Source organism: Malus sylvestris, chromosome 13 (assembly GCF_916048215.2).
Source record: "Malus sylvestris chromosome 13, drMalSylv7.2, whole genome shotgun sequence".
In the NCBI taxonomy this organism is placed as follows: domain Eukaryota; kingdom Viridiplantae; phylum Streptophyta; class Magnoliopsida; order Rosales; family Rosaceae; genus Malus; species Malus sylvestris.
This window is the reverse complement of record NC_062272.1, coordinates 4227074-4252226: the sequence shown is the minus strand read 5'-3', so window position 1 is coordinate 4252226 and position 25153 is coordinate 4227074. Positions and strand designations below refer to the sequence as shown.

The window sequence follows — 25153 nt, the reverse complement described above, 5'->3', positions numbered from 1 at the left end:
TATTAAAGTTCAGAGAAAAAATTAGCATCTCTATACAAGTTAGGGCATAAATCGACAAATAGGTCTCATAAAAATGTTAATGTTCCAAATTTTCGTAATTTTACCAAAAAGTCAAAAGAATGATGCATAAGCAAAACATGAGGAGTTGTTATTTTTGGTAGAAATAGAAGTCAAAATCTAACCAACTATTTGCCAAGAAATTGTTGCTTCGATTACTTACTTCTAAGTAATATATAATAATTATAAGACGCTGATTACGAGAAGAATACGAAGGTAGTACAAATGAACAACAAAATAAAAACGAATGAAACGACTCAAAATTTATGTTTATAATAATATTATGATTAATTATTTGTTAATTAGAAGCTCGTGTAAAACACGAAGGTGATAGCATTTGAATCCGGATCCTCGTTGGATATTCTTTATTAGGATCTTGAAAATTCGTGAATCGTATTCGTTTATTGTATATCGTACGGTTATAAATTATTTTAAATATTTTTATTTAAAATTAAACATAAACAATACATGACAAAAATTGATCGTACAATGCACAATGAACAAACACGATTCACGAATCTCCAGAATTCTTACAAAAAAAAAAAAAAAGGATATGTTTGGATAGCATTTGACGCGCGACCATCCTTCTTTCATCTTTTTCTTTTGAGTTGTTTATTCGCAATGCTCGTGACAATAGCTTCCCTTTCCCTTTGCTGGACTTGGATGGAACCAATGAAATCCATGGTCCTTTCGCATAAATGAAACTCCTTTCCACTATTCTTTCTACTCGTTTCATGCAACGTGATATTATTACGACGACCTTTTAATTCAATTATCACATTGTGATGTAGAGAAATTAAAATATTGTGAGTTAAGATATTCGAACAGTAGCATTTTTTTTAGAATATATCTCACATTGATGAAATAAGGAACTTTACATGTACTTATAAGTAGTAGAGCTACCAATTAATTTTATGATGAAACCTCGACTCTTCATGATAACAAAGCAAGTTGTCCCGCATGTGAAGCCCAATGGCCATACATGCTCCACGTTACCTGATTTGTATTGTCCACATGCTAGACTTTAAAATTCGTCACACGTGAGGGGGGTGTTGAGAGTATTAAGCCTACATTGGGGAAATGAGGGACCTTAGGCCATCTCCAACCGAATGTTGGCCAGAGGGCTGGTTTGAGCCCTCTAGCCCTTCAAGATTCCCCAAGATATTAATATTTTAATGAACAGTACAGGGCCATATTTGCATCCGTCTCCAACCGAGGGCCAGAGGGCCAAAGGGCTCGTTTTAGCCCTGTCACAAAAAACCGTCTCCAACCGAGGGCCAAAGGGCCATAGGGCCAAACATAATTTATTATTTAAAAACTACAATTTAATGTTGTATAAATAGCCTAGGAAGTTATACGAAAAAAATAGAATTGAAAAAAAATATGAAACAAATTTTGTGAAATAAAAGTTATAGGAAAAAAAATATGAAACAAAATTTGATTCATATGAAAAGGAAAAAAAAAGGGGAAAAAAAGAAGTTTACATTCATTAAAAAAAAATAAAAAAAACATAAGCTCGTTTAAAAGGTCAATTGAGATGTTTTAGATTCGATTCTCATCAAATGTGAGTTTAAATCACATTATTGCTAGCCGATTGTGAGACTAAACCCACCCCTTATTTTTAATATAAATAATATCGTTTGTTAAAAAAAAAAAACGAAAAAGAGTAAAAATCAAGGCCATGTTCCATAATACCAAAAAGGGTTATGACCATTTAGTTTAGGCCTTTAAGGATGTGTTAAGATTAATCATTGGATTATTGGATAGCCCAAGTTAGCTGTCAAAAATGAACACATGTGTAATGGATAAGGACTGCTGAATGTAGCTTTCGTAATTAAAAAAAATATACGCAAATAAATATCATACAGAAAAGTATGTCAGTCAGATTAAAGGAGAGAGCACTGGGGAGGCAAACTTGCTGATTTTCTGTTTTCCTTTGCAATTTCTCCATAAAACTCCAAGGGGCCCCCAAAACTACACATAAGGAGGAGGAAATGAACATATATAGCACGATACATTATTGTGATGGCATACATGTGTCACGTTGGTTTTTTTTGTTGTAAACTTACAAGGGCATTCCCTTTTTCCAAAATAGATTGAAACTTACGATAAATATGGGCTCATTCACGCTATCAAGTACAGTCAATGTAAGTTCATTTTCAAATTAAGAGTTCAACTATCGCCTTACTTCTCACAAAAAGTTTAAGTTTTTGAGTTAAAAACAATTGAATTCTTCTAAAATTTGCTGGGCATCGCTAGATAAAAATGTAGGACTCTTAAATTTTGGTTTCACTTATGATCCACTTGACGTGAGAGCTATCATGATCATGCAATCCTACCGAAATTTATGTGGCCTTTATTTTCATAAGGCTAAGAAGTAGTAGGACCATGGAGAATTAAAGGCGCAGGAGTCAGGGTCACTTTTCACTCTTTACTCGATGGGAAATTAAAGAAGGGGAAATGTTGGGTGGGTGTTGGCCCTTTTGGCTTTTGAGATAAATATTTACATCATAACTTTAGACAAACATGTTATGCATTCAATCATGCCTGGGCCTAGCTAACCTAATGTCCCAACTTTTTTCCTCTTGAGATATTTTTTAATGTGCCGGTGATACAGCTCAGTACACCAAATATCATAAATTATTTGTATTATGACACTTATTATACAAAATCATGCCTCGACACACTGAAATATTTCTCCTCTTGGATTTTGATTAGATTAGATGGTCCCTCTACCTATATTGGTATATCCTATGTGTGTCCCGCACCTATATTCCCCACTCGGCCTGAAAAATGTGGTAAAAATTTCACACCAAAAAGAAAATTCAGCCCTACTACCTGGGCCCATATTTCTAACCATCTTATACAATGTGACTTTGGGCTGGTCTGAGCCCATCAGTGTCCAAGAGTAATTATTTAGCCGGTCTGGGCTAGGCTGAAATCATTCTCCAAATTTAGGAATCCAAATACTTTCTTCAATAATTAAATCTCGAAAACTTAACAAGTTTGATTCCTAATTTTAGGCTGAGTCCCACTTGTTAATTTATAACAAAACTGTTAGCACATGGAGATTTATCAGTGTGTTCGAAACATGGGGTCGTACCACATGTCATTATACAAGTGGAGAGACTTGAAAAATAAAATTTCCCTCTATTTATATAATGATATGTGATGTACCATCTCATGTTCTGGGCACACTAGAAAATTTCTCATTAGCATGCACTTGAATCGCTTAGAATGCGTGCAATTCTATTCCGCTTTAGTAAACATGTCATTAATGTAGTTGTGTCTACAACGAGTATAATTTGAAATCATATAAATTTCAAGAACATGGGGATTTTAATGCTTTTTCAGCCATCGATGAAGCTGCTGTGTCTCTTAATTTTATATAGTCTCGGCTTTTAAACCTTTGCATGCACATATATACTGCATGCATTGTATCAAATCTGGGAGAAACTCAACCAATGAGAAGGGATATATCCCTTTGGCTTTGCGTGTGTCAAAATACCTAAAATACTATCAATTGGGTAAAGGATTCAACATATATATAAAAATATATATATATATATATATATATATATATTTTTAAATAATTAATATAGTTTATCACTCGTTAAACGGGTCATTCGTTCCAATTTCCCAAAATAATTAGCACTGTCTAAACTGGAACATTGGAAATAATTATGGCTAATGCATGCATTTTAATTTTAGGACATAATACAAAATATGAGGGGCGGAGAGTTATGAGGCAGCGGAGAATTCATAGAGAGTTGTATTTTTGGCACGAGAATTGTGCCAAAAACATAAGGTGACGGAGAGTTCATGAAATGAAAATTTTCATTTTTGAGAGTCTCCTTAACATTTCTCAATTTTTTCTTCCTTCCAAGTTCTAAAAGTGATTTACCAAAAATAAAAATGTTAAAAGTGGGTGCGGATTTGTGCAACAGGGAAACCAAGCAGTTGCAGTGCAGTGTAGCTGTCTACCACAACATAATAATTGGGTTGGTGATTTTTGGAAAAATAAAAAATAAAAAAAATCTTGTATCTTCTTTTTGTTGGCTTCTTTTTTGTTCCTTTTTAATAATAATCCAGGTAAAATAATGTTTTTTTATGATATCCAATGTTAGATTTTGTTCTTTTCTTCTTTTGAATCAGTCTCGTTTTCCAGATGATCATCCACTAATTTGTAATTAATCCAATTAAACAAGTTAAATACTCTGAGCAGGAAGTCTTTCACTCGGTCTAGGCTTTCACACAGTCGTTAATAATCATCAGATTAAATTATGATGTAGTTGTTAGAGATATATTATGTCATCCTCCTTAGTCTTTTGAGTGTGATTTGTACCTAACGAAGATATTATTTGCTTAATTGATTTTAATTGATTTGATATTATTGTATTCCTGGCTAACACTTTATGTATTGAATAATCACAATGAAACAAGGAGCTTACCCCTCATTTGTAGGAAAAAGAAAGAGAAGAATAAGTAAATTAAATATGAACACCAAGTTCAATTTTCTTAAACACCGTTAATAGTGGTGGGGCGGACCAAGATTCGAGTCTTGGATGGTTTGAGTCGTAAAGATCTCAAGTTTTTTTTATATAGAAACAAAGCGTGATATCAATAAAATTTGTCAAGTGTTGTCTAGGTAATTTGTCGAGATATGTCTAGCAGATATTATATCAAACACTTAGTAAGTACAAGGAGACTCGTACAAAACATTCAAAGGATCATCAGAAGACCTTCGCATGTTTTTTTTTTGGACTCCAGGTAGTCCTAAAACCACCTAAGTCCCAGTGTGCATCCGCCTTTTAGACACCAAATTGCACTAATATTTCATGTAGGTTACTCAAATTTTCACTTTCATCAATATAGTTCTCTTTGACAAGTTTACAAGCGTGAACGTACGAAAACAATTACAATGACAAAAGTAAAATCCGAATAAACTACAATAAATAGTTAGTGCAAGTGAGCCAAACATTGAACTTGGAACAAGTTTGAAAGGGACTGATCGATCATCAATCGTTCTCATTTCTTATCAATATTGTCACCTAATTTTTGTTCTTTTGGGGCTTATGAAACATGAAGTCAAGTTTTTCACTGAACACCAAAAAACAGTCTTAGTTTATGATTTGTTTGTTGTTCATTTGGTGGGTGGTGTGAATGTTCGATGGATCATGAAAACAAACTCTAATCTAAATTAATTAATTGTATGGCTCAACCACTTACACACAGCCACGCAGTTAGACTTAGTTCGTCAACTTCAACTTTATTAAGAAAAAACCCTAATCAAAGACAAAACCAACTACTTATGTGTTAATTTAAAATAAGGGTTTCTTGTTTAAGCTTCCCATTCTGATTAAGGACTCCCACTAATTATATGTTAAACTGTTGTTTCATACTTGTTTTTCTAATGTGCAATAGTTTAGCCATCATTGATGTTTTCATAGATAGTGAAACATGCTATTTATGAATTGAAATATTAGGAAGATTCATGAATTTTTTCTAATATTTTTAAGCAGCGGCGGAATCATGATTTTTTTATTTTTTATGGATCAGGTATAAAAACATTGTGCGGTGTTTTTGCCTAAGTTTCCTTGTCGGTGGGCAGGTCAATAGCGATGGTGGCGCCAAAGGGATTAAGGAAGGAAATTTGGAACTTGGGATGAAAAAATTTGATTGAAGTGGATGAATTTGGGTATGAGTACTAAATGGAGGAGTCTAGAGAAAAGTAAAACATAGTTGTTAATTTCGTGTAAAGAAAAGGATAAGCAGTCATGCGCTATCCTGTCTTACCCAATTGACATTATATTTCGATCAATATTACACATAGATTAGTAACGATACTCATAATCATCCTAGGTAATAGTTACCAATCAATCACATTTATCATATTTTTTGAAGAAGTGGGGGGTTCAACAATCAATAGTTTGAAATAAGAACTAAGAGGTTAGTGGTGTCTTATATGGTGGAACAGTCGTGGTCATTGGTCAGTAGTCACTTGTCTCAGCGGACCGATTCGAATCTGGACGTGCACAAAAAATAAACTCAGTGTCTGCCTTTTCCAATCTCAACTCTGCCATCGATGGCGACCTTCCCGCACTCACAACTGTTCATAAACAGTGACAATTCCTTCTTACCCGCATCCTGCATTGCAAACTCATATGCATTTTTGAACTTAATTCTTTTACATATGTAACTACTAATCATGGATCCTTAGTTTTGTTGATTGAAACAAACTTGATTATGCCGGTCTGATCATGTGACTCGTAAGGCTACTCTCATCAAAATATGAATTTCGTATTTTTTAATCTTATTAGACTCCAATTGTATGCTACTTTCATTTAGTATGAATGTTACCCTAATCTAGCCCTAATTTCTTTCGTAATTGGTATTATAAAAACTTTGGAGTACGGAATCAAGATTTCAATTGCATTAGTTATTGCTCACATAAGCATGCTTGCAATCACTTACTTCGATTAAAAAATGCTTCATTCTATGCTTAAAAGTTAAATATACCATATTTAGTTTACAAATTGAGTAACTCGCTTTATTTATCGTAGAAATAAAAAAGGAAAACTAACGAAAAGTTCAAATTTTTATTTTGTTTTAATTAAAAATGATAAATAAAGATGTAGTGAATAGTATCAGGAAATTATAAAAATGTGGTTTTTTTGTTAAAAGTAAACAGTACCTGAAATGTTTCGTTAAAACCCTCAAATAAAAAACCCAAAATCCAAGCAAAATAGTAAATCTAAATATATGGTTATCTAACACCCTGAGGCATAATTCCCACCCAAAAAACAATGTCAAATTAAGGTATGCCACCAACTCGGAAGCCAACTAAGACAAAGATGGCACCCCAAAAAAAGAAAAAATAAGATAAAAGAGGGGACGAAAGCAGAGGAAACACAGAGAGAAGGAGACTTACGAAAATTGGATCCGGATGCAGCGGAACCTGTTTTCCTTTCCTTCCTCCGTTCCTCTGCGTTGTGTTCTGTCTTGTCTGAATTTATAATCTCTGTTTTTTTTCGTTTGGATTTAAAGCAAAAAACTTTAAGTTGATCGAAAACAGAGAGGCAGAGAGAAAAACAGAGCAAGTTTCAAGGGAAGGAGGCCGAGTTCCTCACCTAGGAACGACGGTTTCCTCTTCTTTTTTTCATGCCGGAATATTAATCGATGCCTTAACCCTTTCTCAGGTTTCTCTCTCTCTCTCTCTCTCTCTCTCTCTCTCTCTCTCTCTCTGTGCATGCAATTATTTTCATTTCCTCGTAATTTACAATCATGCGTCATTGTCCGGCTATGAAACAGACCTCTATTTTGATATAATTCATGTTTTTGGTACAAATATGAAAACAGTACAATAAAAAACGAACGTCATGCATATAGAATTTTTGTTACACTTGATTATGCATTTAGTGTTTGTTTTAATGTATTCATGAATCATAACACATTGCAACTACTCTCTTCGTACCACTCGATGAAGTGAATTCAATTCATCTAACATCATAACTTGGCTTTCAAATTATCAGCCCTCGTCTTTTCTATCATGATTCATGACTGATGGTGACTTGAATTTATTTCTTGTATGATTTTGCTTTTAGTTTAGTTTTTCCCATCTTATTTTTCCAATATTTCATGTTCCATTTTTTGTCTTTTAAAACATAAAATCTTAGCTGGTAGAATATTTCTGAAAGAATTCCCACCTGGGTATGTAATTCTTTTTTTTTTAAATAAACGATAGTATTAGGGGTTAAATTGTTATGGTTAAAATATCTACAAAATTGTTAATATTTCTGTTGAAATACTTGAAAAATTAAGGATCAATATGGGAAGGAGGGTGAAGTAGTGAGATTTAAGAAAACCATTGAATATCAATGATGTTTTTCGATTCACTACATAAATTTTATCATAATCTATTACAAATTTCAAACTTTTGAATTTTTTTCTAATTTCAACTAAATCTGAATGAGTTGATATACTACCCCACTGTAATTTTCCATAATTTCTGCCAAAGACAACCGATATCGATATTTAGGGAAAGAAAACTCGGTAAGTATCAAACATGCATTACGTGCATAGACAATTATTTTTTGCTGTTGCAGTAATTCTATCGAGAATTTTTCAAGAAATATTGGGTAGTCTTGAGTTTCATGCATGCATTGAAAAACAAATTATTTTTTATTTTGAATGTTTGCAATATATCAGCCTCTAGTACAAAATTTAAAAGAAAAACTTGTGCATTAATTGTATGTTTATAATTTGATTGGACTGATTGGGGCCATGCCAACTTCAATACGTCTTAGCAGGAAATATGTTAGATTCCACATTAATGCAGATCCCATCTACTTAGAACTCCATTCATCGTCAAAGTCAATTTGCATATTCAAACTTACTCTGTATTATACAGAGTTATCCAGTACAGTCCAATCCTAGTCACTGTTCTAAATTTTTTTGTCTAATGTTGCGTAGATTCAGTCACGGCATTAGACGGTTGGTCATAGTCTCGATTAATGACTAGACGTTTGAAAATTAAGAAATTGCGTCTAGATCTGCTGATGCGCCCTTACTGCCTAGGCATCCAATTAGGTTGCGACTCACTTAGACAAAATATATAACTTTCATTTTGTATTTTTTTAAAATAAATTATAAGAGACTTATTGAATACTTAAATGAACACACATTATATGCTTGTTTTTTCTTTATATTCTAATACTTCATATTATATATGTTATTCTATTTTATAGTTTATGATAAAATTATATATATTTTAAATATAAACAAACATTTATTTACACGAAATATAATAAATCTACTTAAATCCACCTAATCCTTTTAGGCGCCCGGTTAAGCTCCCGCCTAATTGCTTAAGTGCTAGACCCAGCCTACCGCCTGACTAGTACCTAACTTCTTTTAGAACCTTGATCCTAGTCACTGAAGGAGTCCGGACTCCGGTGTTTGTTCTAAAACCGGAGTTCTATATTTGCCTTGCAGGTTAAGTTTATCTGCATTACTTGAAGAAACTTAGCTGCCATGGGCGTTTGTTACTCAAGACCACATGAAACTATCAAAGCTCATCAGAAAAAGGTCCACAGATCCGGCAAACGCCGGATTAAGGGGAGGAAGACGAAGAAGGTTGCCTCCGCTGCCATTCCCGATGCGCCTAAAAGACAGTCTGTGAGTGAGTTTGTGCATCTTGACTTCGAGAAAGGTGCTGCAACATCCTGCAAGAGATCTGAGGTTTCTAATGGAACATTTCATCTCACTCAGCTTCAGTGGAACCACAGTCAAATAGATGCAAATGGCGGTATGTTTCAAATGTTGAAGACCCGTTTGATAACCATTTCGTGTCTTGGTTTTTAGTTTTCATTTTTTTTTTTCAACTAGAAATGGAGCATCATGAAAAGTTAGCACCAACAGAACCCATCTTACTTCAAATACTTTAGGGAAATATACATAGAACTCCGTATAAATCTTCACTTCTTCAGTCATATCATATATGAACTTTTTCACTACAGGGACATTAAACAAACAATAAATGGACGATAAAACGTGTTTTATAACATGTTTAGTGTCTTTTTAGGGTAAAAAGTATATTTTTGATCGAAGATTTGCGAAAAGTTCTATCTATATATTTCCCAAGCTTTTCGTGTTAAGTGACTTCTGACCGTACAGATTACAACTTCGTGTAGGGAAAGGCCCAGGGGAAGCATGGTTTGACTCACTAAGCATGATGGAATCCGATTCAGAAGACGATTTCTGCAGTGTGCATGGAGGTAATAACGCACTTAAATCACCAGTTAATTTTAATTTAATCCTTCCTGTTTTTTGTGGCAGTTGTGAATTTTCGGTGGCTAAAACTAGTTCTTTGTTTTTTGGGTGCCAGATGGGTTTCCTTTAGCAGGGAACATCCCAAATGCTCAACTGGTGCAGTATGAAACCGCATCATGCATTGTCGATAATGGATGTAAGTACGAAGGGTTCTACGAAAGTTACCTAAAAATAGATGGAAATGCACGCCATTCTGTCGAGACAACCCAAGTGAGTTTCAACGACAAGAATCAGAAGAACCCCGCGGCTGTGATTATGCTTTCTTATAAGAGGAAATCCGTTGACGACAGCGAAAGGAAAAGTAAGTAGTAAATGTGATCAAAATTTGAAGTTAGAGTCCAAGTAACAATTTATCGGTGCCTACTTGCTCCCTGCTGCAAAACTGAACGTGCGACAATGGATGAACAGGTGCGTCCGATCAGAAGTACTTATTCCGTCCAAGAGCAGGACTTCGAATCCCTTGCTCAACGGAAGAGAAGCCAGCACCGGGATCCTGGTCTCCAGTTCCACCCTCAGTATTCAAGCTCCGCGGCGAGAATTACTTCAAGTACATCGCTTGTTTTCCTGTTACTAATTTTGTTTTGTTTTTGTCAGAGTGCCGCTGTCTAAGGATGAAATTATGGAAATGTGCAGAGATAAACTGAAGTACCCGGCTCCAAACTGCAGCTCGTACGTACCAATTGGTGTCGATTTGTTCATCTGCCCGCGAAAGAGAGATCACATTGCTCAGCATCTTGAGCTTCCTTCTGTAAAACCACATGACAAAGTTCCTTCCCTCCTCATTGTTAACATCCAGGTACTCTGTCTATCTCCCTCCATATCTCAAAATAATTTGCCGCAGATCAGTTTTCGTTGTGTTTTCGGGGGCATTGATTCTGGTGTTGTTGTTGTTGCAGTTGCCTACTTATCCTACAACAATGTTCCTCGGCGAATGCGATGGGGAAGGCATGAGTCTTGTGCTATTTTTCAAAGTGAATGAAAACTTTGAAAAAGAGATATCACCTCAGTTTCAAGACAGCATCAGGGTAAATTTTGTCGTGAATTTTCGGATATCCCACATCTTTGATCCGTGCGCAAAGAAGACGGTTTTACTAACAACGCTTTGTTTTTCTGTCTCAGAAATTTGTCGAGGATGAGACTGAGAAGGTGAAGGGGTTTGCAAAGGAGTCTGTAGTTCCTTTCAGGGAAAGGCTAAAGATCATGGCTGGATTGGTCAATCCAGATGACCTCCAGTTGAGTTCTACTGAAAGAAAGCTCATACATGCTTACAATGATAAGCCAGTTCTTTCACGCCCTCAACACAATTTCTTCAGGGTAAAATGAAAACGATAAACTCTTTCTAGTTCGATGTTATTAGGAGAAATACTTATGTAGGGCAGCCTGATCACGTGGTTGGTCATGCCACTCTTTTAAAGAAACGGACCTCACATGGGTACAATTTCCCATGTACAAGGGTCTAACTCTTTGTGATAGTGTTTGACGGGCCACGTGGTCATGCTCTCTTACCGAGGTTTTTTTTCGGTTTTAACACTAAACTTTTTTTTTTTTGTAATTTATTTGGCAGGGACCTAATTACTTTGAGATTGACCTAGATATACATAGGTTTAGCTACATATCCAGGAAAGGACTTGAATCATTCAGAGAGACTTTGAAGAATGGGGTACTTGATTTGGGATTAACAATCCAGGTAAACTCACAAACTTACCATTTACTGTAACAGTAAATATGCATCCTGCATTTTGTCAATTTGAGTTTTGTTTGACGGTGTTGGCAGGCACAAAAGCAAGAGGAACTGCCAGAGCAAGTCTTGTGCTGCCTGCGCTTGAACAAGATTGAATTTGTGAACCATGGTCAAATTCCGACTCTCATAACTATGGACGATTAACTCGGACGGGCATCTCACCTGTATCCTGGAGGGTTTACACTTTAAAAGTCTATAATTCCGGCCAAAACACCAATCAAATGCCATGTTTTGTTAACATTCGGTCGCTTCGACCTAATTCAATTTTGCAAGAAGGGGCATACAGAGAAATGAACTGCAAATGCCGTACTACTGTTCTTGTGCAAAATGGCATCTGTATCTGTACGCTTATTCTTTTTAGTTAAAACCATGCGTTTCCTATCTGTCTTCGGCCATTAGATCTTTACCCGTATCTAATCACGTCGATAAAGCTTATAAGAACGAGGACGTAAAGGGCTTTAAGAAACGGATCAGGGCTTTTTCTTGTACATGCCATCGATTAATCGTTGATCAGCACAAAGTTTTGTTCAACAATGTCGGATGTGCAAAGATTGGTGTGTGTTGACACAGCAACAAAAACTCCCTTACAACCCACATTACAGCAAAAGAACTAAGGACGGACTACCAAGCGGCAAGCAAGAACAAAAACAGAAGTACAAAACAGAAATAGGCAACCGGAAAGTAGAAGTAATTTTCTTGGAGGTTCAGTTCAAACATCGATACAACATTACCAAACGCAAGCGTAAATAATCATATAAGCCTACATCACTGTTTACATATACAAAAGAATGCACAGAAGTTGTAAATTTCAACACAGTATGCTTGTTAACTAGTTTACATGCAACAAAAAAATTTGACCCGACTTCTTCCTTCTTTTCCATAATTACCTCTTTCCTTTGTACATTAGCAATTGGGTAACAGGGCCTTGATCAAATCTACAGCCTGTAGTGAGCAGCAGATTCGGGCAACGTTAACTTACAAATTTTGCCTGCTTCGTGGAAATTTCAAGTTCTCCGGCTCCTGCTTTCTTTCCTGATTGATGAAACTCACAGAAACTATGGGGGTTTTGTTTTTTCGGTACAACCCAAACTATGTTATTTGTTCTCCTTTTAAACGTAAACTTGCTATAGGCTGCTGGTCCCTGTTTCTAAGATCCATCTGGTTAACCTTCCCATTTCCTGGATTCGTTGATCTTAAAATCGATGCATTGTTGTTGCCTGTGTAGTGGCTGCTGGTTTTAGAAGCTGGTACCTCATGATTATGCTTGCCCTCATATGTTGTTATGACAGCTTTAGGATCTGTTGAGGCTCTCTCTACGTGCTTACGGACGTTACATGCAGGGAACGTGCATTTGTAATAGCTCCTGTAAAATGCAGCAAAGACAAATCAGGAAATTTTTAAACCAACCATACGAGAAGGAATATACCCGTTTGATTGAATACGTTAGGCAACATAAAAATGAAAACATCGTGACATCAATGGAATAAAACTGTATATAACACTGAGTTTAGAAATATTGAGAAACAGTATTACCGTGGATAAGGATTGCCTTTGACGACTTTTTGCCCATACTTTCGCCACCTGTAACCATCGTCTAAGAGGTCGACTTCACTGGTTGTCTGTACTATGATTCTAGGCTCTGTAACAGTCCGATGTGTAGAAGCTGCCGCTGCTTCTGACCTGACCTCGGTGTTTCTGGAAAATAAAAGTTAATTTTGTTAGGAATACATGACAAACAAGTAGCATAATGCCCGCAAGCATGTGCATATGCTTATCAAGATAAAATATCTACCTTCTCTTGGGGTCAGGTTGATCTTCATCTTTCTCATCAACTCTGGTTTCCGCATCTTCTACTTCCTCACTGTCACTTGTCCCAGATAAATTATCATGTGTTGCTTGGCTGGATTCCTGACGCTTCTTAGACATTGAATAAGGACCTGTCCCTTCTTTTGGTTTGTTCAAATTCCCACCATGAACTTGGGAAGCTAAGTCGGAATTTGCCTGACTATTTCCATTCAGGGGACGCTTGGACTGAGGACGTTCATGATTATGCTCGCCCCTGTAAATAATTTCAGTTATTTGTCCTTCAATCGAGCGTTCAACCTTCTTCTTTACTGGACAATTTGGATGGGTGCACTTGTAATAACTTCGAGGAAATTCACTACCTTTCACCTGCTTCTGTCCATACTTCCGCCAATTGTAACCATCATCATTAGGCTTATCGACAGTAAATGAAGACAGTTGGGATCTCTGATCTGAAAGGGAAATGTCAGATGATTCTTTTGTGGCAACGGCAAAGTCAGGTGTTCCGGACGGTATCTCTTGTGGTGGTGTTGTATCGGAAGTAAAGGATGGAGGCTGTGTCAACACTGTGGCGGGTGCTGTCGAGAAAGATGTTGAATGCTCAGTTGAGAAATTGAAAAAGGATGGGGAGAGTGCAGCAGCCTGAGCCGTGACCTGTGCTAGTGCCTGCTGGTGTGTCATTCCAAAGGGTCCCTACAACAATTCATAAATCACAACCATAAGAAACCAATATAACTTATATAGGTGGTACCAAGCAGACAAGTCTCATATGCATACTTTTGGAGTACCCTTACCCAATTTGCCTAACAAACAAGTGAATCAATCCTAAGAACCCGGAACCAGGCCAATGTGTGCTACTGCAGTGTGCCCGCCCCTTGTACCCAAGTTCAAACCCCACTCCCGCATGTTAGTGTAAAATACAATATCATCTCGAAAAATTAAAAATCCAAAAAACGGTTCAGCTTCTAGTTTCAAGTCGATTTTTGTTTTCGGAAAACTGAAAACATGAAAATCGTTTGATAACTGTTTTGAACCAAGCCTACAAATAGACTAGCCAACTGACCTAACCCGCGTCTAAGTTACAGGAAGACGGATTTCAACTCCGGTGCAACTGACCTAGCTTTTACCCAATTGTCCTAACTAACAAGTGAATCAATTCTAATAACCCAGAATTTGGCAGATTCCCCTTCCCCGCCAAAGGGGTAAAAAAAGGGGCAAAAAGTTACTAAATTTAGAATCTCAAATCCTCTCAAAGTTACTAAATTTAGAATCTCAAATCCTCTAAAAGTTACTAAATTTAGAATCTCAAATCCTCTGCCTTAATTTGCCGCCATTTAACTCACTGCTTTCTTTTCTCAACAAAATTTTTAATTAATTTTCCAAGAGTAACAAATTTCTCAGTTTTCGCAGTAACTAAAGACGAGTTATTTTATTTATCTAAATCGGACTAAAAAAAAGTAAACTTTTCAAAAAAATCCCAGCTCCCTGATAAGCATACAAGCAATGGTAACAGTAATTCAGTAAATAAATGGAAGAAGTGATTGACGAGGGGTGTACCTGACCGGGTGAGAAGATTCCCGGCGAGTCGAGAAACCCGGACGGCGTCGGGACCGAAAACATAGACGGCGGTCTGTTCTGCTTGAACCGGAAATCCGAACTTCCATCGCCGTCGCCGGAATTTCGCTCCTCGAGCTGCGGGAACCCCGGCGCCCTCGGCGACGGAGACGTCATGGCTCCGGCGAGCAGCTGGGAGAAGGACTTGCAGTCGTCGCCGCCGTCGGAGAAGAAGTTGGAGACGAGAGTCATGGGTCCGGGGCTGAACCCCAGGCCCAGACCGGGCCCAGTATTCCCGCCGCCGGCGGAGCTGAAGATTGATTCGAAAGAGGTGCGCTGCGGGAGAGTGATCGTGGGGCGGGGAGGATGATGAGTCGCTGCGGGCTTCGACGGTTGCGATGGTCCGGACGGCGGCGCGGGCGGTTGCTCTTGGTTGTCAGCCATTGGATCAAAATCCGAAAACAAAGGGGGACAAAAGCGAGAGAGTATTTCCTTCAACTAACCATTTAAACTCTCGTTTTCTCTTTCTTTCTTTCTTTCCGTGTGAAGTTTGCGTCTGTCTGTTTTGTTTTGGTATTTTTCGGATTTGTGGATCTGAACTTCTGCAAAAAGTCCACGCCGCACAGACCAAAAAGTCCTTTCCTGATTTTCCTTTAAAATAACAAATTAAAATTAAATAATAAATTATCTTTAAAATTGATGTAACTCATCACTTAGATTTAAAACCAATAGAAAATTCCTTTGATTGTCCACCACATATAATTTTGATCATTCTGTAAAAAATCATCGTTAAATTGAGGGTTTTTTTTGTCAAATCAAACCCTCTACTTGAATTGGTGTTTTCTTCAATTTAACTGAGATTTTTCATAAAACGATAAAAAATAATTGACAGTGAGCAATCTTCTTTTAATTTAAATCCTAGAGATCCCAGTAAGAAGGTATGACATTTTGACTAAAAAAAAAGCTTGGTTTTATTTAATTTTTGGGGTTCATTTATTATTTTATATATGAGCTTTTGGGTTGTTTGGTGTTGTTGGAGCTAAGGTTGCAAACTACTACCGCCTCCACGATCCAGCCTGTGTTTGAAATGACGGTGATGCCCCTTAGACTTTTAGTAACTACAAAATTTCCATCTTCCAAGTTTGAAAATGGAGGGGTAGTGAAGGGGAAGATACAGAGTTGGGCACTGGATAACCGGATTATCGATGGTACTATCTACAATGATATCCATGGACTGATTATGCGGTTAATTAAAATGAAATTAATTTAATTATGGATGTTTTACTTCTGAGTTCTCTCATGCTTACTATTTAATGTTGCCAAACTTATACTTGCATTATGGTGTGCTCTAAGTCTTTTTTTTTTTTTTTTTTAATACACAGTGTAACATCTCACATCGCTCAAGGGAGTGGATCCTCTATGCCTTATATGTACATGCTCATCTCTTCCTAGTACAAGGCATTTTGGGAGTTCATTAGCTTCAGGCTCCATCTTAACTCCGAAGTTAAGCAAGTTCGCGCGCGAGCAATCCTATTATGGGTGACCCATTGGGAAGTTCTCGTGTGAGTTCCCATAAACAAAATCGTAAGGGCGTAGTCGGGATCCAAAACAAACAATATTGTATTACGCCGGAGTCAAGCCCGGGATGTAAGGGCCCGGGCCGGGATGTGACACACATAGCTTGCTTGAAATTGTTTTTAAAAAGAAAAATTAATGAAAATAGTTTCAAATCTTTACATTTTAATAAAAAATCATCTACTAACTTTATTTAATGATAAAGACAAAAGAATAAAAAATAAAAAAAACATAGAGAACCCAACTTGTGTTGGGCGTGTCCCCATATAAACTGAGGAAAATTAATGAAAAAAACTTGAAAACTATGAGTTTTAATAATAATGACAAAATAAATGGTAAAATAAATAGTACCATAATTGATTTTTTAGTGTAAAAATATGTTTTTTCATTAAAGTGAACAGTACCGGAAGTTTTTTGTTAAAATTCCCTATAAACTGATGCAACAAATCCTTCATATTTTGCTTGTCGTACGCATTGTGGAAACCCATATACCAATTGCTTTGGAGTTGGTCAAAGGCCATGCCTACATAAACACCACCCCCACCCAGTCTCCTTTTCCACACTCCACTTTTTTCTCCGTCGGCTGCATTAATAGATATTTTTTTTTGGAACTTTAAAGAAAAGTTTTCGATATTATTCACTTTAACGAAAAATCACATTTTTACACTAAAAAGTCAATCATGATACTATTCAATTTACCCTTTATTTTGTCTTTATCGTTAAAATTCAAAGTTTTCAAGTCATTTTCATTAGTTTTCCTTCTTTCTTTTCTTATAATAAGAAAAAGACTTTAAATTGAATTACATTCCCCAATTTTATTTTTGTGATGTTGTTTCTCAATAGTAGTCAAGATGATGAGAGATTTTTCAATTTTCTCAGAATATGGGGTGGTACACAACGTGTCCTTATACAAGTGATGAGATTCTTGTGTTAAAAAATTAATAACATAAAAATAAAAGTTTCCACCACTTACATAATGACATGTGATGTACCGCTTGTGTTACGGACATAAGGAAAAATTTCCCACACTTAAATAGTATCCAGTATTTTAATTTGGTAATTGAAAATAGTTTTTAAATATAATTATTGAGAATATCATATTCCCAATGTTTTGATCTAAAGGATCACTTCTGGTTCATCGGTTTCGGCGCAATGGATGCTTTTATAGGACCAAACAGGGTTTAAGTTTCAAAACCTTATGAAATTGAACAAATAATTAGATACTATTTATAATACTTGACCAATAAATATACATTATTTATGAAACTGAACCAATAAGTAAACACTATTTATGAAACAAAACAAATAATTACGCACTATTTCTAAAACTAAACCAATAGGTGGAAACCATTTATGAAACTTGACCAATAACTAGACATTATTTATGAAACATGACCAAGAACTAAGCACTCTTTATGAAAGTGGACCAATAATTAAGCATTATTATGAAATTGGACCAAGAAAGAGACAGTATTTATGAAATTGTACCATTACCATACACTATTTATGAAACTCGACCCAATAATTATGCACTATTTATGAAACATGACCAAGAGTTAGGCACTATTTATGAAAGTAGACAAAGAACTAGACGCTATTTATGAAACTCGACCCAATAATTAAGCACTATTTATGAAACATGACCAAGAGTTAGACACTATTTATGAAAGTAGACAAAGAACTAGACGCTATTTATGAAACTGGACCAATAAATAGTGTAGTACCGCTTTCATAAATATATATTTTTATGTTAAAATTATGTCATTTTTATTAAAATTTAAGTTCTTTTGTTTTTTTATTAAAATTTAAGGGTTTTTCATTAATATTTATTTATTTTTCATTAAATAAAGTTATTGCATGATTTTTTGTTAAAATAAACTTGGCCCAAACCTTTTTCATGAAAGTTTTCTTTCTAAAATGACTTAAAATGCTTTTTTGTCAACGTATTTTTGAAATTAATTTTTTGTAAAATGTAAATGAATCCTGACAAAACACTTCAAATGCTTTAAAAAACCGGAAAAAATTTGCTAAGCACTTTGAATTATTTTAAAGATATTCCAAATGAGTCCATAATCAACAAATCATTAGAAGAAACTTGTGTGTATCAAAATATCGTTACTTAGATTTATTATTTCATGTCTTATAATACGAATAATCGACCTAATTAATATTCAACTCACTAGATGTATTTATAAAAGGACAAATGCACATTATAAAAACATAAGATAAGATTGCATGGTTAATGACGTAGATTCTTTCACATGCAAAATATGGTTTGAGGCAAATATATACTCCACACAAAGCAAAACGTGTTGGCATATAATATAATAAAATCATGGAAAAGGAGCGCTGTCAAATGTTGTATTGTGGTTGTGGCACGTACAGTCGCAGTTCCAAACTGCACATATATACATGTAACATGTTGCAACTTGACCATTACAAAATTTCTTTGTCGTTATTCACCCATGAAAAGTGTTTTTCATTAATAATATAATATTATAATTCATATTTTCTTTCACATAACATTTGTATATTGTCAAGCCAAAAGACGTTCAAAGTAAAAAATAAAATAAATAAATATAGAATGGTTCACAACTACTCAAAATCCAAATAATATAGCAGATAAATTAATTAATGTATTTATTTATGAATTTGCAGACAACGTGCCTTCTAGTTCTATTTATATATTAATAATGAATGTATAATGTGTGGGAATATTACTCGTAGGAGTCGAGTTGCATTATGAACAATTATTGCATGTCAGAATGTTAAGAAATCGTATAAAAATTTATAGGTAAATTACAAAAAACTACATCAACTATTGGGTTATTAACAATTTCATACATTGTCTTTAAAAAGTTTCAATGTCATACATTATATTCGAATTTGTTGCAATATCATACATTCCGTCAGTTCCTCTGTTAAATGCTAATGAGGCGGGGTTTATTTTTTATTAAAAAATTATTAAAAACTTAAAAAAATATTTAAAATATTAACTAAATTTCATGAACGAAAATTTCGGTAAAGAGTCAAGCAAGTAAATTTTTGGTTGCCCCACAATAATGTCATGTGATTTTCTTACAACTAGTGTTTAAATTTTTTTTTTGATACGTTTGATATTTTTGTGAAATATCATAAACATCAGAAGAAAAAAAAATGTGAAAAATGGGTTAAAGTCTAAATTTCACGAGATGTTGAATAAGCTCTTAATTTTTGCTAAAATCGACAAATTTCGTCGATATTTCCAATTTAACGATTAAATATAGACAAATTATCATATGGCATTTTCTAAAACCTCGTTTTAAATTTCTACATTTTTTTAGCAAACTTCCATAATTTATATCTAAGGCAATAGTTGTTGATAAACAATTTGCATTTATTTTCCACCGATCTTGATGTAACACGTGCATATATTTATATTAATTGATCACAATTTTCTTACGTGTCTTACATCTATACCACACGTAACCTATTTAAGATAAAGACAAGTTTATTGGAATCCGGATTCTTTTTGGATTCTGTTTGTGAGGGTTCCGAGAATTCGTAAATTGTGTCCGTTCATAGTATATCGTACGATAAAAAAATATTTTAAAATAGAAAATAAAGTTTGTCTTTTCTTTTTTTCTTGTTGTCTTCCCGCGAGAACCCTGTGACAATAAAGGGAAGGAAACAAGAAAAATAAAAAAACATCGGAGGTGGGGTTTTGGGTTTTGACCTGATTGACATCGACTGCGAGTACGAAACCCAGAACTTTTTTTTTTTTTTTTTTTGTAAAAAAACCCAGAATTTTTTTTTTTGAAACTAATGACTTGTTTATTAATTCGCAATCAAAATAAAGAGAATGTTTGGATGAAGAAATTTAAGATTATTAAGGAATTTAAAAATGCTGAAAATTAAAATGACGAGATTTTATTTTATAGAATTTGTAAATTTTCTTGTTTGGTTAACCTAAAAAAACAATGAAATTAAATATGAAATTTGTTATTTTTAAACTTTCAATTATAGAAATTGAGAAATGACACATATTTATATGAAATTTGAACTTGGGATTTGGAGGTCCCAAATTCCAAGTTTTTTTCCACGCGAAAATTCTAAATTTCTATGTTTATGAATTCAAACAAGAGAATTGATGTTTGTCAATTTATAAATTCTGACTTTTACAAAAATTTCATGTTTATTTCTTTCATCCAAACATAGTGTTAGATTGAGAAGGAATTGAAATGGAGTGGAGTCAGAATCAGATTATTATTAGAGCTGTTTACTAAACTTTTTGTAATCGGAGTAAGAATAACATTGACTTATATAAATTATTTACTAGTTCATATAAATCGGAATAGAAACTAATGTGATTACTAAAATACCCTTGTTATACTAAATTAAGTTTGTATGCTGATTAATAGAGAGTCAAATGATATAAAATAAAATTAATAAGCAAACTAACCAATTACCAAACCCCAACCTAATTGTTCCTCTCCTTCTCCGCCTCTCTCATCTCTCAACAGTTTGAAATTGAAGGTGGGTTTGTGGCCTATGGGCAGTGGTAGTGGTGATGATATCGTTTCTATGAAGGATTAGTTTACAGGGCTGTGATTTCATGTTGGTTTGGTGTGGGGGTTTGGTTTTTGACATTTTGTTCATAAGATTACCTACTAAAATTGCAGCAAGGTTCTTCTTGGTCTGTGGTTTGATCTACTTTTGTGGTTTAATTGTTGTGGAAGATGATGATGGTTGGGTCTGCGTCCATGGAAAGGCAAGGGATGTGCGACGGTGGTGAGGGAGAAAGAGAGGGATAATAACTCTGGGGACCAGAGCTTGGGTTTCTTTGGAATTTCAACTTTTATGCAAGGGTACAATGGGTATGAAAAATGGATTCCTCATTCCCTCAATCCTCCGGAATCCAAATGCCATCCAATTGTTAGGACTCCAATTCCTCCAAATCTCGGAATTGGATTCCAAAATTTGGATGGGACCACTAAATTTTGATTTCCCAAATATGATAAGCACCGGAATAATTTGTAATCGAAGTTCAATTCCGTTTTGGATTCTAAAATTTGGATGGGACCACTAAATTTTGATTTCCCAAATATGATAAGCACCGGAATAATTTGTAATCGAAGTTCAATTCCGTTTCTCGTTAGGAGTCCAATTCCTCCAAATCTCGGAATTGGATTCCAAAATTTGGATGGACCCACTAAATTTTGATTTCCCAAATATGATAAGCACTGGAATAATTTGTAATCGGAGTTCAATTCCGTTTCTCGATGCCGATTACCTACGTAAACGTGCCCTAAAAACCCAGAACTTTTGAGAGTGTAAACTCAGAGCTTTAGGTCCCGGAAACCCCACAAATTTACGATGGAGGAGACCAACACAAATGATCTCCGAAGCGCTTCTGTCAGCCTCACGAAACCGATTCGCTGCATCGTCAAACTCGGTCTGTTAATCTAGTTATTCCTTTTTGGTAGAATTCAATTTGCATCAGAATTTGTGCTTTTGTGGTTGAGTTTTTGTTCTCCAGATTTTCATTTCGATCATTTCTAGCTTTGTTTACGCTGACCCAGAAAAGCTGATTGCTCAAACGAGGTCTAGAAAAGTGCTTTTGGCGTGCTAGATTAATGGGCAGCTGATAAATTTTAAGCCTTTGTTAATATAAACTGTGGAAAACCGATTCGTTTCAATCTGGGAAAATCTGAGGTGTTTGGATGAATGGTTGCTTATAAAACTAAATTATGAAATGCATTTGTAATCATTTGTTCGTATTTTGGTCTTAGATTGTTACAACACGATTTTTTGCCTAGTCTAGGAGGTGCAGCAGTTACTTGCAAGAACGAATTAGAGACAATAAATGAAGCAAATCTCAAGATGGTTTCGTCGCAGCTGAGGCAATCAATGGCTACGGGGTCGCCTTCTGGGGAGGTGCTTGGGATGGATTGGAGCAAGCAACCTGGAGAATCAGAAATTTCATCTGCCATACTTGATTTTGAACATCGGCCAGTTGCGGACCCCTGCCCCTTTATAGTTGTTCATGGAGCAGGTTAGCTGCTTGGTTTATTTCATCACTTGGAACTTGATTTGTTTGTTGAGATACAAAGTAGCCTTTTCACTAATTTCTAAAGATATGTATTCGTCTAATATGTTGTGTGCTATGGTGGCTTCAGGTTCTTTTGGGCATTTTCAAGCTAGTAAATCGGGCGTTCATAAAGGTGGGTTGTACCAACCCCTTGTCAAGGCTGGTTTTGTTGCCACACGCATCTCCGTAAGACTCTGCCTCGTTGACTCGCTTCACATCTATAGACTTTGCTTTAAGTTTGCTTTCGTCTCTTTCGGATTATTCCTCCATTTTCATGTTCATGTTTATTTCAATTATTTCAGGTTACAAAGCTCAATCTAGAAATTGTTAGAGCGTTAGCCAGAGGTATTAATCTACCCTATTAACAAACGTTTTCATACACAAACTATATTTCTAAAGATCAACAGATTCAAAGGAAAAACCAGCTTTCGCAGTTTTAAATTAACAATGCATCTAATGCATCAGAGATACTATTAGCTAGCGGTTGAAGAAGTTTGTAAGTTCTGTAGTTTACTTGACCAATCGGTATTTGTCAATTTTGTTTGGCTCTCAAAGCTGCATGAAACTGTTATTTCACTATCATGATTTCATGCTATTATCTGCTTAAGTTCTTAAATTCACCCAACTTTCACGTTCATGAATATTGTTATGTGTTTTCCTTCCAGAGGGTATCCCTTCCATTGGAATGTCTCCATTTTCATGTGGATGGTCGACCCGTGAAAGAAATGTCAGTGGCTTGTTTCCGCTAAATGCTTTGATCCCAAAAGTTATTTTATGTTCTCTATCCTTATTGTTAAATTTTCTTTATTAATGTAAGTTATCCCTTTCTGCAGATAGCTTCAGCTGATTTGTCTGCAGTGTCCAAGGCTATCGAATCTGGTTTAGTACCTGTAAGTTCATATTATTATTATCATTCTTCCTATCATTCTATTTTTTACGTATTTTGAACTGCCTCCTTTTGTGTTATGAATTATTTATACGTGCTGTTGGTTTCTGTTTTTCTTCTCATCTTTCCCTCGGTGATTAATGTTGATTGCTATACGCTTCCTAGGTTTTGCATGGAGATGCTGTGCTCGATGAGTTACTGGTTGGTCTCTCTTATAGAAGTTCACTAGCTTATTGCTTATATTGAACTTGTACTGATGCTTTGTTAATCGCTTTGCCTAATCAGGACTGTACCATATTGAGTGGAGATGTCATCATTAGTCACCTTGCAGCGCACTTGAAGCCTGACTTTGTTGTTTTTCTCGTATCCACACTGTCTCGAAATGGAAAGTTTCATGCATTTGTATTTTGGGAAATGACTTCGGAACACACTGCACAACCTGATAGTTGATAGAAGTGTCTTAAAAGTTACTTGAGGCCAATAAATTCGCATTAGTCTTTGTAAGAGACCAATGCTAAACCAGTTACTTTAGCAAACTTCACAGGCGAAAGTGAACTAGAGGTAATCTGTCCACTGTCTCAAACTCAATACCTGCATTAGGAGAGTAAGAATGCATCCTCCTTCCATAAAGCATCTAATCTCAAAGAAAAACTGAGTCCAACCACTTGGGGTCAGATAGGCAGGAAATTACCATTTGATATGAGTGGATGAACATCCTATGTTTGTTTTCTATTTAATGTGGATTTAAGACTGATGTTTTTGGGGTTTATGACCGTCCACCGTCGGAACCAAATGCAGTACTCTTGAGAGAAATCGGTAAGCAGTCTTACTAATCCTGGATTTGCACAGAAATGGAGTTTTGTTTTTATTCGTTGAATTGTATTGACTTATTCAAAGTTTGTCAACTGTAGCTGTGGCTAAAGATGGGAGCTGGTCGATCGTGAGCCCAACACTTGAGAACATGAATAAGCAAGGTGCGAATGAACCCAACACGTTACGAGCTTTGTTTTCGTTATTGTTGGCTGTGCCAAAATGGGAATTGATCCCGAATTTGTTCAAGTTACTAGCATCTGTAATGTTTGTGTATTATTAAGCATTAAGCATGCTTCAGCTAATGCCAGATCCTGCATGGTTGTCATGTCGAACAGTTGAGACAAAAGCAGCAGCCCATGATACAACAGGCGGAATGCTGACCAAGATATCGGAAGCTGCGGCGATTGCAAAACTCGGAATCGATGTGTACATCGTGAAGGCAGCAACAACCCATGCTTTGAGGGCATTGAGTGGAGAATTGAAAGGTAGCATTCCAGATGACTGGCTTGGAACGGCAATCCGGTTTTCGAATGAATGATCGATCACTTTTGCTGTTATGAACAATCGAGGTGTTAAACGTAAACATTCGGAGACCAACACAAGAAAGAAGTCGGCGTTTGGAGAAGACATAGATGTTAACCACTTATGATTATATGAACTGTCTCGATACAAGATCAGACAATTGAGTGTTTGAGGTAAAAACAAATTCATTACCCGCTGCGACAGGCCAGCCAACTCTGGTCGTTTATGATTCATCGGTCCTCAAAACTAGGTATATAATGAGTGATTTCAAATTCAGAGGTTAAGCGTACTCTCGCAATTT

At 35.6% G+C, this 25153-nt stretch overlaps 3 protein-coding genes across 5 annotated transcripts; 2 read left to right on the top strand and 1 right to left on the bottom strand.

Moving 5' to 3' along the window:
- Positions 1-6911: 6911 nt before the first annotated feature.
- On the top strand, positions 6912-12012 carry LOC126595042 (uncharacterized). The gene is made up of 10 exons (XM_050261363.1): positions 6912-7256; positions 9052-9364; positions 9750-9833; positions 9944-10189; positions 10297-10435; positions 10522-10684; positions 10785-10913; positions 11008-11202; positions 11453-11575; positions 11663-12012. The coding sequence occupies exons 2-10, from the start codon at positions 9091-9093 to the stop codon at positions 11771-11773; spliced, it is 1464 nt and encodes a 487-aa protein (XP_050117320.1). The 5' UTR covers positions 6912-7256; positions 9052-9090; the 3' UTR covers positions 11774-12012.
- Positions 12013-12296: 284 nt separating this feature from the next.
- LOC126595041 (probable WRKY transcription factor 3) lies at positions 12297-15550 on the bottom strand. Its single transcript, XM_050261362.1, has 4 exons — positions 14990-15550; positions 13422-14125; positions 13163-13324; positions 12297-12992 (listed from the first exon to the last, which is right to left on the bottom strand). The coding sequence occupies exons 1-4, from the start codon at positions 15428-15430 to the stop codon at positions 12719-12721; spliced, it is 1581 nt and encodes a 526-aa protein (XP_050117319.1). The 5' UTR covers positions 15431-15550; the 3' UTR covers positions 12297-12718.
- A 6088-nt stretch (positions 15551-21638) lies between these two features.
- On the top strand, positions 21639-25128 carry LOC126595038 (isopentenyl phosphate kinase). 3 transcript variants are annotated; one of them, XM_050261359.1, is made up of 11 exons: positions 21639-21995; positions 22360-22595; positions 22720-22817; positions 22934-22976; positions 23297-23358; positions 23465-23521; positions 23683-23718; positions 23803-23880; positions 24267-24333; positions 24429-24491; positions 24666-25128. In XM_050261359.1, the coding sequence occupies exons 2-11, from the start codon at positions 22424-22426 to the stop codon at positions 24866-24868; spliced, it is 879 nt and encodes a 292-aa protein (XP_050117316.1). In that variant the 5' UTR covers positions 21639-21995; positions 22360-22423; the 3' UTR covers positions 24869-25128. The 3 variants fall into 3 exon arrangements, with proteins under 3 accessions (XP_050117316.1, XP_050117315.1, XP_050117314.1); XM_050261358.1 differs by having other exon boundaries at positions 22333-22595; XM_050261357.1 differs by having other exon boundaries at positions 21640-21995; positions 22365-22595.
- Positions 25129-25153: the final 25 nt, after the last annotated feature.